The 19631-nt window shown below is 44.9% G+C and overlaps 1 protein-coding gene across 13 annotated transcripts in view; it reads right to left on the bottom strand.

The window, feature by feature from the left end:
• The window catches only part of meis2a (Meis homeobox 2a), a 102569-nt gene that overhangs the window by 14703 nt on the left and 68235 nt on the right, over positions 1-19631 (bottom strand). For 10 of the 13 annotated variants that reach the window (XM_087288508.1, XM_087288504.1, XM_087288509.1 and 7 more), the window contains 1 exon segment: positions 17258-17334. In XM_087288508.1, coding sequence (XP_087144634.1) covers positions 17258-17334 — 77 coding nt within the window. 13 annotated transcript variants of the gene reach the window in all.

Raw genomic sequence — 19631 nt, 5'->3', positions numbered from 1 at the left:
CAGCGGATGCCCTTCCAGCTGCAACCCAGTACTGGGAAACACCCATACACACTCATTCACACACACACACACACACACTCATACACTACGGCCAGTGTAGTTGATCAGTTCCCCTATAACGCATGTGTTTGGACTGTGGGGGAAACCGGAGCACCCGGAGGAAACCCACACCAACACGAGGAGAACATGCAAACTCCACACAGAAACACCAACTGACCCAGCCGAGACTCAAACCAGCGACCTTCCTGCTGTGAGGCAACAGATGTCGTCATACAAAGTCTATACGTGCATAAATGAGCTTATGAGTGTTTCCCAGTGTTGGGTTGCAGCTGGAAGAGCATCCGCTGTGTAAAACATATGCTGGAATAGTTGGTGGTTCATTCCGCTGTGGTGACACCTGATGAATAAGAAACTACGCCGAAGGAAAATGAATGAATGACATGGTCAAAAGCGTCTTATAAACCAGACAGAGAGAGAGAAAGATTTATGAATTTCTTTAGGAGTTGCTGCTGAGACTGACTGACCTCACACACACACACACACACACACACACAGAGAGCGTCTGTTTTGCCTCTCTAAATTGTTGCCACAGTAACCCTGCAGGAGCGGCCCTTCAGCACTGTGCCCCCAGAGCGCATGTTATCAGTATGTGTGTGTGTGTGTGTGTGTGTGCGTGTGTGTGTGTGTGTGTGTGTGTGTGTGTGTGTGTAAAGCCAATTGAGATTATCAGACCAGACTCTGATAACACTGTTCACCTCCACACATGAGCTGCTAATGGGGTGTGCTTAGAACAACACCCGCCAGCACACACACACACACACACACACACACACACACACCCTGTGCTGAATGTGATGGCGGGTTTGGTGTGAGCGCTGTAAATATTACAGCTGTACAGACGTTACTACACTAATATAGGCATGGTGATGATGCAGTGTGTCTGTTAGAGTCTTTACTGAAGCTGAACAAACTGAACACACACACACACACACACACACACACACAGTCCCCCGCTGCCACCGCTGCGCTCTGCATGGGAACCTCATGCGGTCTTCAAACAAATAATTAAAGCAGAGGTGAAGGGTCACGCAGGGGTCATTCCTCTGGATATACCACAGAATGTGTCCTTCACTGACGCTCACAACAAAGACCAACACTGCTGGAGACACACACACACACAGAGGCACACAAACATACACACATGCAAATACAGAGAGAGAGAGACACACAAACAGAGACACACACATATGTTGACACACACACAATCACACAAAAATACAGACACACAAACACAGAGAAACTCAAAAATGTGTGTGTGTGTGTGTGTGTGTGTGTGTGTGTGTGTGTGTGTGTGTGTGTGTGTGTGTGTGTAAGACAGCTCTGTTGTGTGTGATAAAGTCTAGTCAGGAATCAAAAACTTCTTTCTGTTTATAGGGAGTTATCCAGGACACACACACACACACACACGCGCACACACACACACACACACACACACACGCACACACAAGCTCTCTCGCACCACTGAGCACCAACAAAAGGGACAGAGAGTGTCTAAAACTGTGTTCGCACCCTATTGGCGGAGGTGTAGTCATCACCTAGTCTGGTAGAACACACGTGTAATGAGACGGAGCAAACACGCACGCACACACACACACACACACACACACACACACACACACATACATGTGCTGCGGTGAGTTATGGACTCAGAGCTGCAGGAGGCCACTTGACCTCGGAGCTGCTTCAACATTCAACATTCAACAGTGTGTGTGTGTGTGTGTGTGTGTGAGTGTGTGTGTGTGTGTGTGAGTGTGTGAGTGTGTGTGTGTGTATACGAGACTTCAAACACAGCCAAACCCTCGACAGAGCAGCGCAGGCCCACAGACAGACCGCAAGACTCTGGGGCCACTGGAGGAATTCCTGACAGACAGCAGTGTGTGTGTGTGAGAGAGAGATATAGTGAGTGTGTGTGTGTGTGCGTGTGGGTGTGTGTGTGTGCATGCAAGAGAGAGAGACAGAGAAAGTGTGTGCATGCATAAACATATGAGTGTGTCTGTGTGCACGCATGTGTGTGTGTGACTCTTTCTCACACACATACACACACACTGCTTTATGTCAGGAATGTCTATTTGTGAGTGTGTGTTGTGTGTGAGGGAGTGTGTGTGTGTGTGTGTGTGTCTGAGAGAGAGAGTGTGTACGTGTGTTCATGGATGAATGTACATGTGTGTGTGTGCGCACATTTAAACGTGTGTTTGTGTATGTATGAGAGTGCTTGCCTGTGCGTGGGTGTGCAAACGTGTGCGTGTATGTGTGTGTGTGTGTGTGCATGCCTGAATACATGCGTGCACGTGTGTGAGTGTGTATGTATGTACGTGGGTGTGTGTGTACAAATGAGTGCATGTATGCATACGTGTGTATGTGTGTGTGTGAGTGTGTCTGCATGTGCATGGGTGTGTGCAAATGCGTGCGTGCATGCATACATGTGAGTGTGTTTGTGTGTGTGTGTGCACATGAATACATGTGAGAGTGTGAGTGTGTATGTATGTACGTGGGTGTGTGTCCAAATGCGTGCTTGTATGCAAACATGTGTGTGTGTGTGTGTGTTATGTGCATGTGTGTATGCCAGTACGTGTGAGCATGCATGCATGCATACATGTGAGTATGTGTGTGTGTGTGTCAGTGCATGTGTGCGTGCATGCACACATGCAAATGTGTTTGTGTATGTGAGTTTGTGTACATGTGTGTGTGTGTGTGATTACTCGCACGCATGCATATATGTGAGTGTATGTGTGTGTGTATGCGTGCATGAGTGTGTGTGAGAGCGTGCGCACATGCATACATGTGTTCTTGTCTGTCTGTGAGTGTGTGTGTGTGTGTGTGTGTGCGTGCGCTGCCACACCTGGTAAGCGGCCCTATTGTCAACATTCCTTTGCTGAAAAGCCCAAACCGGACCGCTCCTCCTCTGAACCCCGGCCAACAGCCTCAGCCAATCACAGCGCAGGGAGAGAGGAGAGGCCAGCCAATGAGTGGCCGGGTCAGTGGTCTGCCGGAGCAGGCGTGAATTGAAACACAGCTCTGAGCCGCGTCTGCTCATCAATAAGAGCATCTCGTCTGGCAGAAACACACGTCCAGCCGAGCAGAACTAATGAAGCTGCTCTTTAATGAGGAACACACACACACACACACACAGAGCGGCGGCTGCGCAACACACTCAACTCTGACCCAGGAAGTGTGCGCAGATTAACGCCACATTTAATCAAAGCAAACAATTCCTCAATTTACACCCGCTAACAGGGTCAGATCTGCGTCCACAGGCCACAAACACACTCACACACACACACGCCACAGTCGTCTGTCCGTTTATCAGACACACACAGGCTGTCTCACTCTCTGTCTTCTTTAAGTTAAAGCAGCAGCAGTGAGACAGCATTACCTCACCGCCACTGATGAGCTGCAGATGGAGGAGCGATGAGCTGTTCCCAGAGTTACTGCAGACTCAGAAGAGCATCACTGCTGTCTGTCTGTCTGTCTGTCTGTCTGTCTGTCTCTCTGTCTGTCTCTCTATCTGTCTCTCTATCTGTCTGTCTGTCTGTCTGTCTGTCTGTCTCTCTGTCTGTCTATCTGTATCTGTCCGTCCCTCGATCTGTCCATCTGTCTGTCTGTTTGTCTCTCTGATTGTCTGTCCGTCTGTCTGATCTGTCTGTCTGTCTCTCTGTCTGTCTGTCTGTCCATCCGTCTGTCCATCCGTCCATCTGTCTGTCTGTCTCTCTATCTGTCTGTCTGTTTCTGTATCTGTCTTTCTGTCTGTCTGTCTGACCGTCCGTCTGTCGATCTGTCTGTCTGTCTCTCTATCTGTCTGTCTGTTTCTGTATCTGTCTATCTCTTTCTGTCTGTCTGTCTGTCTGTCCGTCTCTGTCCGTCCGTCTGTCTGTATGTATGTCCACCTGTCTGTCTGTCTGTCTGTTTCTCCACCTATCTGTCTGTCCGACTCTGTCTGTCTATTTGTCTGTCTGTCTCTTTATCTGTCTCTCTGTCTGTCTGTCTGTCTGTCTGTCTCTCTATCTGTCTGTCTGTTTTTCTGTCTGTCTGTCTTTCTATCTGTCTGTCTGTTTTTCTGTCTGTCTGTTTGTCTGTCCGTCTCTGTCCGTCCGTCTGTCTGTATGTCCACCTTTCTGTATGATTGTCTGTATATTCACCTGTCTGTCTTTCTGTCTGTCTGTCTGTCTGTCTCTGTCTGTATGTCTGTCTGTCTGTCTCTCTATCTGTCTGTCTGACTCCCTATCTGTCCGTCTGTCTGTCTGTCTGTCTGTATCTCTATCTTTCTGTCTGTCTTTCTGTCCATCCGTCTGTCCATCTGTCTGTCTGTCTTTCTGTCTGTCTGTATGTCTGTCCGTCTCTGTTCGTCTGTCTGTCTGTCTTTCTGTCTGTTTCTCCACCTATCTGTCTGTCTATCCACCTGTCTGTCTGTCTGTCTGTCTGTCTGTCTTCTCCATCTGTCTGTCTCTCAGTTGTCTGCAGGGCTGTGGAGGTGCAGAACTCATTAGGACCTGAGTGTAAAACCAGACTCAGACTCGTGTTGTTTAGCAAACAGACGATTTAACGACTTGCTAATTAAACTGAATCAATATGACTGCGGCAGCGGCTCCTCCCCGCCGTCACTCGCTCCCCATACTGCTGAGCTTTCCTGGACAGATTACAGCTCATGCTTGTTCTTTTCCCAACGGCACTTCAGGCTGTCCAGCAAGTACACTGTGAGTATCCGACAGATCAGCTCCTCATGATTTCATCTGCCGGGTATTGTCGGCCCGTCGTCTGTTTCCGTGATGTGAGTGTGTCGAGTATAAGCCCTCCACATGTGTGGACATACAGTGGGATGAAATGTGTCTCGCAGGATTATGGTGCAACATAAATAAACATAATCAGAAATATGAACAGGGCAGGGCATAGAGTAGCTCCTCCCCTTTTAAAAAAACAGCCAATAGCATTTTGTTTTTTCACATCTCTGCCAGAACCCAGAGGAAACCCATGCCAACATGGGGAGAACATGCAAACTCCACACAGAAACATCAACTGACCCAGCCGGGACTCGAACCAGTGATCTTCTTGCTGTGAGGCGAGCGTGCTACCCACTGTGACGCCCAACATCGAAGCCACTTTATCTTAATTTGACGGCAGAGTGACGGATGCCCATCGGAGGGTCTGTCAGCTGTCCGTCAAACCCCCGGTCAGGAAGAGCCGCTTGTTTCTGCTTTGATCCTGCAAGTATCAGAGCTGCTGGGTTTTGTGCAGCGAGACTTTGTTCTGGCGTTTCTGCTGTCTCTGACCTGCGGCACAACAGCAGCCAATCTACCGCACCAGAGAAAAACCTGCACACACACACTTTCAGCAGCTCCGTCAGCAAGCTCTGACAACTGCGGCAGGTTTGTCTTGGCCTCGGTAAAGCTCACAGACATCTGACGCTGCGTCCTTAAAGACATGAGAGTCAGGCTCAAATCACAGCCAGAGACGCCCCGGGCGTCAACACACCTGTGTGAGGATCCCCGTATCTCTCTCCCCCTCTGTTTTCTCTCAGTCGCTCTCTGTTCAATTCACTTTATTTGCATGACTTACTTGCCAAAGCATACCTACAAGCTGGTTCAGTTAGCGTTTCTGTGTGGAGTTTGCATGTTCTCCCCGTGTTGGTGTGGGTTTCCTCCGGGTGCTCTGGTTTCCCCCACAGTCCAAACACATGCGCTATAGGGGAACTGATCAACTACACTGGCCGTGGTGTGTGGGTGTGTGTTTCTCAGTGCTGAGTTGCAGCTGGAAGAGCATCCGCTGTGTTAAACATTTGCTGGAATAGTTGGCGGTTCATTCCACTGTGGCAACCCCTGTTAAATAATGGGACTAAGCCAAATGAAAATGAATGAATATGCATGCATGCAATAAAATAAAAAATATATAAATATACATCCATATGCAGATGGGTTCACATTTTACTCTTTAGCTTGTGGCATTTATAGATGAAAGATTTTAAAAATCCTGATTTTCTGAATCCTGGAATTGAGCAATACTCTGTACTGAATAATCTCACTCTTATTATCAATATTTCACCAATTGCAATATATTAAAATAGCTTCAGACGGATTCTTCAACTGTTTTAATGAATCTTTTTCGATTGTTCATTCTGGATTTTAGATATAAGGAAATAATAAGCAAGCGTGTCAACTAATTACCTCTGATTTAGGTCAAGGCAATATCAGAAAAAAGAGGGGAAATAATATTTGTTAGAGTGTCCTAGTGTTGTTTATTAATGAGCGGTAAAGCAAAAGTGATCATTTACAAGCCACTGAGTGAATTACAGTTGAAATCAGAATTATTAAATATGAAATAATTCCCAAATGAGGTTTAATAGAGCAAGGACATTTTCACAGTATGTCTGATAATATTTTTTCTTCTGGAGAAAGCTTTATTTGTTTTATTTCGGCTAGAATAAAAGCAGTTTTTAATTTTTTAAACACCATTTTAAGGTCAATATTATTTGCCCCTTTAAGCTCATTTTTATACATCGTTTTACAATGACTTGCCAAATTACAACCTGCCTAATGAACCTAGTGAAGCCTTTAAATGTCACTTAAAGCTGTATAGAAGTGTCTTGAAGAATATCTAGTCTAATATTATTTACTGTCATCATGACAAAGAGAAAATAAATCAGTTATTAGAGATGAGTTATTACCACTGTTATGATTAGTGTATTAAATAGTATATTAAATGTGTTGAAGAAATCTGCTCTCTGTTAAACAGAAGAGGTCTAATACTTCTGATTTCAATTGTATAAGAACATTTTCCTTCGGCTTAGTTCATTTTTTCATCAGGGGTCTCCACAGTGGAATGAACCGCCAACTATTCCAGCATATGTTTATCGCCCTTCCAGCTGAGGGCCAATATACATTCAGATGAGTTGCATCATTGTGTTTTAACGTATCTGGAAACGTCTCTGACTGATGGAAATGAAGTGGCTGATTTTGTTTTGCCTCCTAATCTTCTGTGGTTAACGTAGAAAAACGCTTAATAAAGTGATTTTGGAAACATCTACAAATCTCTGTCTCTCTGCGTCCGCGGCTCAGGCACCTCTCCTCTGCTGTGTTTTGAAGTTGTTTTTGATTATCACAGGGATCATGTCCCGATCCGCCCTGACACCAGTCTTCCTCTCTCTGGGGAAATGTTGCACACAGTTTAGATTGCAGATCAGAGAGGGGCTTTTGCTGCTGCTGTTGTTGTTATTTCAGCCATTTAGCTTAGATTTTTATTCAAAGCCACTTGCGTTGCATTCACTACAGCTAAAAAGGCCACAAAGGATCATTGAGGTATTAGAAAATTCAGCTTTAAATCACAAAAATAAACGACGTTTTGTTATATTAATTCAGTTATATATTATTATATTTTAAATTGCGTTTGTATTCGCATTTTTACGGTTTTCATCAAATAAATCCAGCCTTCTTCAAATACTTGAAAATAATATTTAATCATTAATTTAGTATATTTGAGCTGAATTAACCTTATTCTTGATGTGCAAGCTAGTGCCGCCACCGCTCTCATTCACGTCCATTTATTTTCAGATGTTAAAGACAGCTCGCTCTGCTGCTGGATGAGGCAAACTGATCTTTCCTTAATATATTATCCTGCTTTGTCTGTATAGTCACTTGTATAGACACGTTTGTGGAGCGGGTAGTTTTCTGACGTTCATTATTCCTAGTCATTTCTGAATCAGTAGTTCTAAACTAAAAACAAGTGCACTTGCGCATCACAGAATAAGGTCAACACACAAACATCAATCATTTTTCTTCAGCTTAATGCCTTGTTTATCAGGGGTCGCCACAGGGGAATGAACCGGCAACTATTCCAGTATATATTTTACATAGCAGATGCCCTTCCAACTGTAACCCAGTACTGAAAAACACACACACATTCATACACTACGGCCAGTTTAGTTGATCAGTTCCCCTACAGCGCATGTGTTTGGACTGTGGGGGAAACCGGAGCACACGGAGGAAACCCACGCCAACACGAGGAGAACATGCAAACTCCACACAGAAACACCAACTGAGCCAGCCGAGACTCAAACCAGCGACCTTCTTGCTGTGAGGCCACAGTGCTGACCACTGAGCCACCGTGCCGCCCAATACACCTCAATTATTAGCACTTTTGCACTTCTACCATTATTTCACGACAGCAGTCCTCTTCAGTGTAACGCAGTGTTGCACAGGGAAGAAGAAGTGTCTGATTATTACGCAGACTGATATGTCCCGTCCGTCTGTGACCCAGGAGCGGCGCTGTACTCATGTTTGGGAGTAAATCTGCTGATGTAGAGGGTGAGTTACGGTGTGGAGTCGCTGCAGGGCTCCTGCGCCCGAGATCTGCCCGTCACTGAAACCTCTCAATTAACCTCCTTTCACTTACGGCCGCCTGCGACCACTCCGTCATTACCCTCACACACACACACACACACACACACACACACACACACACACACACACACACACACACACACCATATCCCCATTCAGCCATAGAGCAGACTATTCTCTCACACAATAAAGGGGCCCAGGGTTCAATGCCCTCTTTCTGTCTGTCCATCCGTCCGTCTGTCTGTCTGTCTTTCTATCTGTCATTCTGTTTTCTGTCTGTCAGTCTGTCCGTCAGTCTTTCTGTCTGTCTGTCTGTCTCTCCATCTGTCTGTCCATCCATCTATCTGCCTGTCTGTCTGTTTGTCTGTCTATCTGCCTGCTTACTGTCTTTCTGTCTGTCTGTCTGTCTGTCTCTCTGTCTGTCCATCTGTCTGTCTGTCTTTCTGTCTGTCTGTCTTTCTGTTTTCTGTCTGTCCGTCCGTCTATCTGTCTGTCCGTCTGTCTTTCTGTCTGTCTGTCTGTCTCTATCTGTCTGTCTGTCTGTCTTTCTGTCCGTCCGTCCGTCCGTCTGTCTTTCTGTCTGTATTTCTATCTGTCTGTCTGTCTGTCTGTCTCTGTCTGTCTGTCTCTGTTTGTCTGTCTTTCTATCTGTCTGTCTGTCTCTGTCTGTCTGTCTGTCTGTCTGTCTGTCTGTCTGTCTCTGTATGTCTGTCTGTCTGTTAATCGGTCAGTCGGTCTGTCTATCTGTCTGTCTATCCACCCATGCGTCTGTCTTTCTGTCTGATGAGTCTGCTGTCTGTCTGTCTGTCTGTCTCTGTATGTCTGTATGTCTGTCTGTCTTTCTGTCTGTCTATGTCTGTCTATCCATCCATGCGTCTGTCTTTCTGTCTGATGAGTCTGCTGTCTGTCTGTCTGTTTGTCTGTCTGTCTGTCTGTCTGTCTGTCTGTCTTTCTGTCTGTCTGTCTGTCTGTCTGTCTATCTGTCTGTCTTTCTGTCTGTTAATCGGTTAGTCTGTCTGTCTATCTGTCTGTCTATCCATCCATGTGTCTGTCTTTCTGTCTGATTAGTCTGATGTCTGTCTGTTCAGCCATCTGTCTGTCTGTCCGTCCATCCGCCTGTCCGTCTGTCTGTCTTTCTGTCTGTCTGTCTGTTAATCGGTCAGTCGGTCTGTCTATCTGTCTGTCTATCCATCCATTCGTCTGTTTTTCTGTCTGATTAGTCTGCTGTCTGTCTGTTCAGTCATCCGTCCGTCCGTCCGTCCGTCCGTCTGTCTGTCTTTCTGTCTCTGTGTGAAAGCTGATAACGCTTGAGCTCTATGGCTCCACTGACACATTTGAAGCATCTGCTTTCTTTCACAACTGCATTTCCACGCGGCGTGTGTGTGTATGTGTGTTTGTGTGTTTGTGAGTGTGTGTGTGTGTGCGTGTGTTTGGAGCGGGTCCAGAGAGTGTCGCGTTTGGCATCCTCTCTGCTGCTAGCTCATCCAGAACATCACGGCTCTCTGGCACAGCGCACTCCAATAAACAAAGCTGAAGTATTAATTTATGAAAGCGCTGCTGGCGTCAGGCTCGCAGATAAATTAAATCTCAGGAAAACACATCTCAGGTAAGAGAACGCTGGACACTCGTGTGTGCGAGAAACAAGGTCTCATTACTGTTTTACAGCAATAACGGCTCAAAGCTCAAGGGTTTACAGAGCTCCAGTAAGAGAAATGATTAAAACAAACATCAGAATGACATGCTGGAGCCATCCTCAGCGACTGAATCTGCTGCCGTTCTGCATATGGTTCAAAGCAAAACTATATTCCCTTGTGGAGTTTTTATAAGTTTTTAAAAGTGTTTTCCAAGTGACGTTTAGGACGATGGCTCAGTGGTGTCACACTGTTGCCTCACAGCAAGAAGGTCACTGGTTTGAGTTCTGGCTGGGTCAGCTGGTGTTTCTGTGTGGAGTAAATAATATTAGTCTCCTTAAGAAATTTGATATCTATTTTGGATATCCAGAACAAACCACTGTTATCCAAACACTTGCCTAATTACCCTAACTTTACCCTAATTACCCTAGTTAAGCCTTTAAATGTCACTTTAAGTCTTGAAGAATATCTAGTCTAATATTATTTACTGTCATCATGGTGAAGAGGAAACACATCAGCCATTTTTTAATAGTCATGCTGATGAAGTGTTAATAAATCTATCTCTATAACTGTTCACAGATATTCTCCAAATGATCCAGAGACTCCATGGATTGTCTGTCTGTCTGTTTGGCATGCCTGTCTATCTATCCAGCCTGATCTCATGAGGAAACGTGAGTATTTTACGTTTTGCCAGTTTAGTGGCTAATACGTACAAATTTGCACGAGATCAGTCGTATGAAATTGTACAATTTTAAAAAGGGGGCGTGGCACCTAACCCCACCCCTAAACCCAACCCTCACTGGGGATGAGCAAGTCGTACTAAATTGTGCGAATTAGTTTGTACGAATTCATACGAATTAGCCACTAAATCAAAAAGTTACGAATTGTCAGCCTGATCTCACGAGAAAACATAAGTATTTTACGTTTTGCCAGTTTAGTGGCTAACTCGTACGAAATTGTAGGATTTTAAAAAGGAGACGTGGCACCTAACGTCATTGGGGGATGAGCAAGTCGTACTAAATTGTGCGAATTAGATCGTACGAATTTATACGAATTAGCCACTAAAACAAAAAGTTACGAATTGCCGTGAGATTGTGTTGATCTATCCATTTCTCTGTCTGTCTGGTTTTCCTGTCTGTCTTTCAGTCTGATTTGTGTGTCTATCTGTCCGGTATGTATGTTTATCTGTCTGTCTATCTGTCTATCTATCCGTTTCTTTGTCTGTCTGGTATGTTCATTTGTCTCTCTGTCTGGCTTGTCTGTCTGTCTGGTTTATTTGTCTGTCTGTCTTTCTGTTTGTCTGGTCTGTCTATCCGTTTCTTTGTCAGTCTGGTTTGTCTGTCTGTCTTTCTGTCTGTCTGTTTGTGTGATTTGTCTGTCGGCCTGTCTGTTCATCTGTCTGTTTAGCTGTCTGTTTTACCTGTTTGTCTGTCTGTCTGATTTGTCTATTTCGCTGTCTGTCTGTCTGTCTGTCTATCTCTCTGTCTGTCTTTTTATCTGTCTAGTTTGTCTGTCTGTCTATCTGTCTGTCCATCTGTTTGTCTGGTTTGTCTGTCTATCTCTCTGTCTGTCGGCCTGTATGTCCATTTGTCTGTCTAGCTGTCTGTTTTATCTGTCTGTCTGATTTGTCTATCTCACTGTTTATCTGTCTGTCTGTCTGATTGTTTGGTTTTCTGTCTGTCTATTTGTCTGTTTGTCTATCTGTCTGTCTGTCTGTCTGTCTGTCTATTTTTCTGTCAGTCTGTCTGGTTTTCTGTCTGTCTGTCTGCCTGTCTGTCTCTCTGTCTGTTTGGTTTTCTGTCTGTCTGTCTGTCTGATTGTTTGGTTTTCTGTCTGTCTATTTGTCTGTTTGTCTGTCTGGTTTTCTGTCAGTCAGTCAGTCTGTCTGTCTGTCTGTCTGGTTTGTCTGTCTGTCCGTCTGTCAATCTGAAATCTTGAACACATTTGAGTCTGTAAGTTGATCAAGAGGCCGTTTGGAGCTCAGTTTGAGTCTCTGTGAAGAGCGAATCATTGCACATTTCCTGAAACTGATGAACTCGTTCCTCCAAATCCTGCCCGTCAGAGTTTCTTCTCTCCAGGGTTTCTCTCTCTCTTTCATTCTCTCCCTCTCTCACTCTCTTTCTCTCTGTTCCTCTTAACCTCCTCCAGCTCCTGCTCTGTGGATGTGCAGCGTCAGCACAATGGCTCTCTCAGGCTTTATTTCACTAATGTGAGCTGTATTTCCCTCATCCAGCAGCAGATCTGCCCGTCTATAAATAACTGGAGAACCCATCTGATCTGTCCGAGAGCCAAAACACCGGACGCTTACAGACAAACCTCCTCGATAGGACCAGAAACACCCAAAACAACCAACTGTGGTGATTCCACACAGTAAAGTGACTAGTTTCTGTATTTTGCTATGTTCACATGTGTATTTTCAATTGTGAATAGCATTATGGGATGTTGATCTCTGCTTTGTCCACCTCTGATGTTGAAAATGCAGCTCTACAGTTTAACAAAGGGACTTTTTTAGACATTTTAGTACTAATATAATGTGTAGGAAATGATGGCATTAGGCTACTTCTGTGCTTTCTTTGCGTCACAGTCCAAGCTGGATGTGCTCGGCTGTCATGGCTATGACGTATTATCCTAAACGGACATAAAAACAGACGGGAGTCCGGCTATCAGAGCAGGAGCAGCTCATAAACACAGCCTTGGCACTACAGACTTTATATTTCAGCTTTAAGTGGGTTTCCCTTTTACAAGCCTGAGTTCAGATAGAGACAGATGCGAAGGGTGAGCGCGCATTTCTTTTCCAGCGATATAAAAAGAGAGCAAGCGTCCGCGGCGTCTCTCCTCGTTTGCGGCTTCTCATTAACAAACAATAGTGCTGTGAAATTGCTTTAATGACAACGTAATAAAATTGCTATTCCGCTCACAGACGGCCCGAGGCGCAGCGCGATCCCAGTCGTACCTGCAAAACCACAGAAATTAACCCACTTATTCACCTCAGACGCGTCTCTTTCTTCAGGCTTGCTCTATTTGTTTTCCCCTGCAAACAAAACGGATCGTCCCAGAGCAGAAAAACGACGCATCTCGCTATTTCATCTGCAGACTGAACGCATACTAACAACACTAAGATTAACATTAAGACACACACTCACCGGCCACTTTATTAGGTACACCTTACTAGTACTGTGTTGGATGCCTTCAGAACTGCCTTAATCCGTAGATTCAACTAGCTACTGGAGATATTCCTCATATTGGCATGATAGCATCACACAGTTGCTGCAGATCTCCCGTTCCACCACATCCCAAAGCTGCTCTATTGGATTGAGCTCTGGTGACTGTGGAGGCCATTTGAGTACAGTGAACTCATCGTCATGTTCAGCAGTCTGAGATGATTGAGCTTTATGACATGCTGCGTTATCCTGCTGGAAGTAGCCATCAGAAGATGGAGACACTGTGCTCATAAAGGGATGGACATGGTCAGCAGCAATACTCAGGTAGGCTGTGGCGTTGATGCTCAATTGGTACTAATGGACCCAAAGAAAATCTCCCCCACACCATTACACCACCACCACCAGCCTGAACCGCTGATACAAGGCAGGATGATCCATGCTTTCATGTTGTTGAGGCCAAATTGTGAGCCGAGCATCCGAATGTGTCAGCAGAAATGGAGACTCATTTCTCCAATCTTCTATTGTCCAGTTTTGGTGAGTCTGTGTGAATTGTAGCCTCAGTTTCCTGTTCTTAGCTGACAGGAGCGGCACCCGGTGTGCTCTTCTGCTGCTGTAGCCCATCCGCCTCAAGGTTGGACGTGTTGTGTGTTCAGAGATGCTCTTCTGCAGAGCTCGGTTGTAGCGAGTGCTTATTTGAGTTACTGTTGCCTTTCTATCAGCTGGAACCAGTCTGGCCATTCTCCTCCGACCTCTGGCCTCATCAACAAGGCATTTGCGCCCACAGAACTGCCGCTCACTGGATATTTAATCTTTGTCGGAGCATTCTCTGTAAACCCTAGAGATGGTTGTGCGTGAAAATCCCAGTAGATCAGCAGTTTCTGAAATACTCAGATCAGCCCGTCTGGCAGCAACAACCATGCCACTTTCAAAGTCTCTTAAATCCCCTTTCTTCCCCATTCTGATGCTCACTCTGAACTGCAGCAGATCCTCTTGATCATGTCTACATGCCTAAATGCAGTGAGCTGCTGCCCTGTGATTGGCTGATTAGACATTTGCGTTAACCAGCAGGTGGACAGGTGTACCTAATAAAGTGGCCGGTGAGTGTAATTAGTCTAAAAAAAAAATCTGTATTTATTTGTTTGTAATGATGACACTTGTAAACAATTATTATTATTATTATTACTGTGATAGGCAGCATGGTGGCGCACTGGTTAGCGCTCTCGCCTCACAGCAAGAAGCTCGCTGGTTTGAGTCTCGGCTGGGTCAGTTGGTGTTTCTGTGTGGAGTTTGCATGTTCTCCCCGTGTTGGCGTGGGTTTCCTCCAGGTGCTCTGGTTTCCCCCACAGTCCAAACACATGCGCTATAGGGGAATTGAGTAAGCTAAAATTGTCCATAGCGTATGTGTGTGAATGAGTGTGTGTGTGGATGTTTCCCAGTGATGGGTTGCAGCTGGAAGGGCATCTGCTGCATAAAACATATGCTGTATAAGTTGGCGGTTCATTCCTCTGTGGCGACCCCGGATTAATAAAGGAACTAAGCCTAAAAGAAAATGAATGAATGAGTTATTATGATATTGTCAGCACACATCTTGTTTCCGCACGTCTCCCTCTCTCCTTCAGGAGGATCACTATAACTCTCTCCATACTTCATTGATAAGTTGTGTGTCAATCCCAGCTTTGCACAATGGCGTTTGCAGTTTGGACTGGATTGATGGCCCAGAGTTTGAGTAATGAATTGGATCCTCTGCTTGTTCTGATGTGTGCCAGTCTGCTGAAAGTGCCGCTGAGAGACTTATATCAGATCAGATGAAGAGGCAGACGCTGGGGAACCAACAACTGAGTCAAATTCCGCTAATTAACTGCCAATTAGCGCCCGCTAAACGCAAGGCGTGCTGATGCTGTGCTCTGCCAGACGCTCATCTGCTCTCCAGCCGTATATTTAGAAAGAGAGTTGTGCAATCTGACCACCGCCGGCCAGAATAAGAGCGTCTCATGGTCTGCAGTAGGTCAAAGTTAAACGTGCTGCAGTCGGGGTGTTTATAATTCTCTATACACTGACTCTGCTTCAATCATGCCCTGCCTTCACTATAGCCCTCAAATAAAGCAGATCAGTCTCATTTCAGGCTTCAGAAACAAGCTGATCTTCAACACACACACACACACAGAGAGAGAGAGAGAGAGAGGTGTATGGTGTTGTCGGAGCAGGAGTCTCTCTGTCTCTGTCACGTCTCACAGTGACTCCTGTGTTTGATTCTGCTCGGAACAAAGGCCTGATTCAGGACGTCCAGCTAACCCGTCCGTCTCTGCATATCAAAGGCGGATCCACACACACACACACACACACACGCTCCGTCACAGGAGGAATCCAGGAATGTCAGGTGGACGCAGCGGATCTGACCTGGGCGAGTGTGCGTGAGCTCGGGATTTAAAGGGCCAGTTCACACAATAATGCACTCTCACTTCCCTCTGTACAAACATTTAACAGTTTATTTTCTCTTTGAAGATATTTTGAAGAATGTTGGAAACCTGTAACCATTGACTTCCATTGTGTTTTTTTTCCCTACTATAGAAGTTGGTGACATGGTGCATCAGTGGTCAGCACTGTGGCCTCACAGCAAGAAGGTTGCTGGTTCGAGTCTCGGTTGGCTCAGTTTTGTGTGGAGTTTGCATGTTCTCCCCGTGTTGGCGTGGGTTTCCTCCGGGTGCTCCGGTTTCCCCAACAGTCCAAACACATGCGCTATAGGGGAATTGATGAGCAAAACACAGCCAAGGAGACTCTCAGATGCTTTCAGAGAAAGAAAATCAAGCTGTAGAATGGCCCAGCCAATCACCTGATCCGAATCCAATTGAGAATATAAAATAAAGCTCAGATTTGATAGACGAGACCCACAGAAGCATCTTTTGTTTTGCTTTTATGTCTCTCTCTCTCTCTCTCTCTCTCTCTCTATATATATATATATATATATTTTTTTTTTTTTTACCAAAATCTGCTTTAAGTCCATGTCAGCAGCTCCTTTACAAATATTATTCCCAGGAAAACACATGACAATGTGTCCAATACTTATTTCCCCTGCTGTATATGCTATATATCTGCAACCTATCTATATATGTATATGTATAACAACTCTAACTGTTAAAGGCTAATTATTACTAGTTAATTATTTATACTATACATTACACTAGTTAAGCTATTAATAACTAATAAAGTTAACTAATAACCTTTACAATTTTTGAATGTGATGCAATAATGTGCAGCTGCTTTCAAGCCATATTAATTTAGAAAAGTGCTATACGGATAAACTTGAATTGAGCATGTTCATAATCACCTTATATTGAATTATTGAGTATCAGCACACGTCCAACACACAACTTCAGTCGGCTTCTCAGTGCGTTTCAGCATTAATCAGCATGAAACAGCCGAAGCGGCTCGATTTTCTGCTGCCGTAGGTGTGTGACGGCACGAGCGGCTGTAATTGAAACGCCGTCCACACCGCCGGGCAGATAACAGCGCTTCCTACGGCCAATTTAAGTGGACAAACCCAGCTCATTCTCCAGGCGTGTTTCTCATTGTGATCCCGCAACAGAACGAGGTGTAGGGGGGGAAATGAATCACAAAAGCAGCAGAAAAAAATCAATTGACCTCAGGGTGATAACGCCGAGAGCCGCCGCCTGTCCCCGACAGATACAGCCCCACCAAAATGAGACTCGCTTTGATAAATACATTAAGCGGAGCTGCGGATAAAAGCCCGAGACTTCTCATTTGTAAATAAAAAGCTCCACTACATGGAATTAGACCGATAACATAGCGCTGCGTATAATTACGTTTGTGTAAGGCCAGGAAATCCCGGTGTTTCTGAAAAGAAGCTGTCAGCTCAATTAATCTGAACTTTAAATGAAGCCAGCGATAATATATATTAAACGTATTTTTCCGATAAATAATTCCTGTATCAATCTGTGCGGCTCTGTGATCGTTTCATTTAATCCGCCACCTCGGGTTATGAGCTGAGCTGTGTGTATCCCTGCTGTCCCCTTGAACACTTCTGAGGGAACGTGAAGAGGAGGAGATGAACAGAGACTCACCAGTTGTTTACTTGTAAGATGGTGAGGCCGGTGTCCTGAGCCAGCTGCTTCTTCTGCTCTTCTGAGGGATACGGGTGCTGGAGGGAAACACAAGAGATGCTCGGGATTAGAAAACACACACACACACACACAGTGATGATGCATGTGGTGATGACCAACACACACTAAATTTTAAATAGTTATCTATAGGGTGGCACGGTGGCTCATTGATTAGCACTGTGGCCTCATAGCAAGAAGGTCACTGGTTCGAGTCCTGGCTGGGTCAGTTGGCGTTTCTGTGTGGAGTTTGCATGTTCTCCCCGTGTTGGCGTGGGCTTCCTCCGGGTGCTCTGGTTTCCCCCACAGTCCAAACACATGCGCTATAGGGGAACTGATCAACTACACTGGCCGTAGTGTATGAGTGTGCATGTGAATGAGTGTGTATGAGTGTTTCCCAGTACTGGGTTGCTGCTGTAAGGGCATCTGCTGTGTAAAACATATGCTTTAATAGTTGATGATTCATTCTGCTGTGGCAGAAGATGAGGGAATATACAGTATGTACAATACAATCATCATTACGTCCCCATAAAGATAGCTTTACAAGTATGCGTGTGTGTGTATGAGTGTGTGAGCTCCTTTGAGTGTGTGTCTGAATGTTTATATGGGTGTGTGTGCGCATGTATATCTTGTATTCCTAATATTGTGATGACCAAATGTCCCCACAAGTACAGCAATCCCAGTAATGTTTGACCTTGTGGGGACATTTTTTTGGTCCTCATAAGAAAAAAGGGCTTGTAAATCAAGTAGAGTTATGTATTGTGAAGATGTGTGATGAGTGTGTGTTTGAGTGTTTTTTTATGTGTGTGTGTGTGTATTGCTAACATCGTGATGACCAAATGTCCCCATAAGTATACAAATACCAGTATTTATGGCCATGTAGGGGCATATTTGGTCCCCATAAGGAAAAGTGTTTATATATTCAGCCGAATTATGTATTGTGATGATGTAAAAGTGCAGATTGTTTGCTGTGAGAGGAGAGAATATAGTCTGTACAGCAGAAACATCCTCATGTCCCCATAAAGATAGCTGAACAAGTGTGCATGTGTGTAGGAGTGTGTGAGCTCCTGTGAGTGTGTGTTTGAGTTTTTTATGTGTGTTGGTGTGTGTGTGTCTTGTCATTTCTATGTCATTCCTAATATTGTGATGATCAAATGTCCCCACAAGTTAGTAATCCAAGTAATTTTTGACCTTGTGGGGACATTTTTTGGTCCTCCTGAGGAAAAGGGCTCATAATTCCAGCAGAATGATATATTGTGATGTGTGAAGACGTGTGATGAGTGTGGGTTTGAGTGTTTTTTGTGTGTGTGTGTGTGTGTCTTGTACTCCTAACATTGTGATGATCAAATGTCCCCATAAGTATAGAAATACCAGTAATTTTTGGTCCCCTTAAGGAAAAGGTTCATTTAATAAGTATTAAGAATCGAGTATTGTGAATATGTTATAGTGTAGATTGTTTGCTGTGAGAGGGAGAGGATATAATATACAGTCTGTACAGTAGAAACATCATTACGTCCCCATAAAGATAGCTGTACAAGTGTGTGTGTGCTGCTTATATGATGCAAGCAGGCAGCACGATAAGAGATCAGAGTGCAGCTGAATCAGGATCAGGCCAATTAATGGAAGCATGTGTGCAGAGAGAGACACACACACACACACACACACACACACACACACACACACACACAGCCAATCAGATGAAACGCATGGCTCCGAGCGCAAAGACGCAAAACACAGCGCTTTCCTCGACGGTTAGCGCCGAGTCCCTGAACGCAGGCCAAGCTAGCGCTAACGCAGGCGTTTCTGCAAAGGTCTCTGACTGCCAGCGGTGGCTCCTGCGAGCGTGAGCCCCGCGCGGGACGCTATGATACAATTTGTGTCACTGCTGATCTGCCAAATGTGACATGATAGAAGCGGCAGGATTGGATTTGTGTCTGCAGCATGACAAACAATAGTGATGCGCACTGACAGATGTCTTTAAGAGGCAGATTAACCAGCAAACACACCACACTCTCACACACAGCGCTTTATTCAGCCCTCGCTACACACACACACACACACACGCCCCCACACACACACATACACAAACAAACACACACACACACACATACACACATTAACATACACACATACACACACATGAAAATATATGCATATGCACACACACACACACACACACAAAAAATACACAAACACATACACACAAATGACACACACATATACATACATACACAACTGAAAATATACACATATGCACACACACACACACACAAATTAATTCATACACACGTACAAACACACACACACACATAAATTACATACACACATTAACATACAC

The sequence above is a fragment of the Danio rerio genome, chromosome 17, assembly GCF_052040795.2.
Source record: "Danio rerio strain M-AB ecotype USA chromosome 17, GRCz13ab, whole genome shotgun sequence".
NCBI lineage: Eukaryota > Metazoa > Chordata > Actinopteri > Cypriniformes > Danionidae > Danio > Danio rerio.
This window is presented reverse-complemented; position numbering and strand designations above follow the sequence as displayed.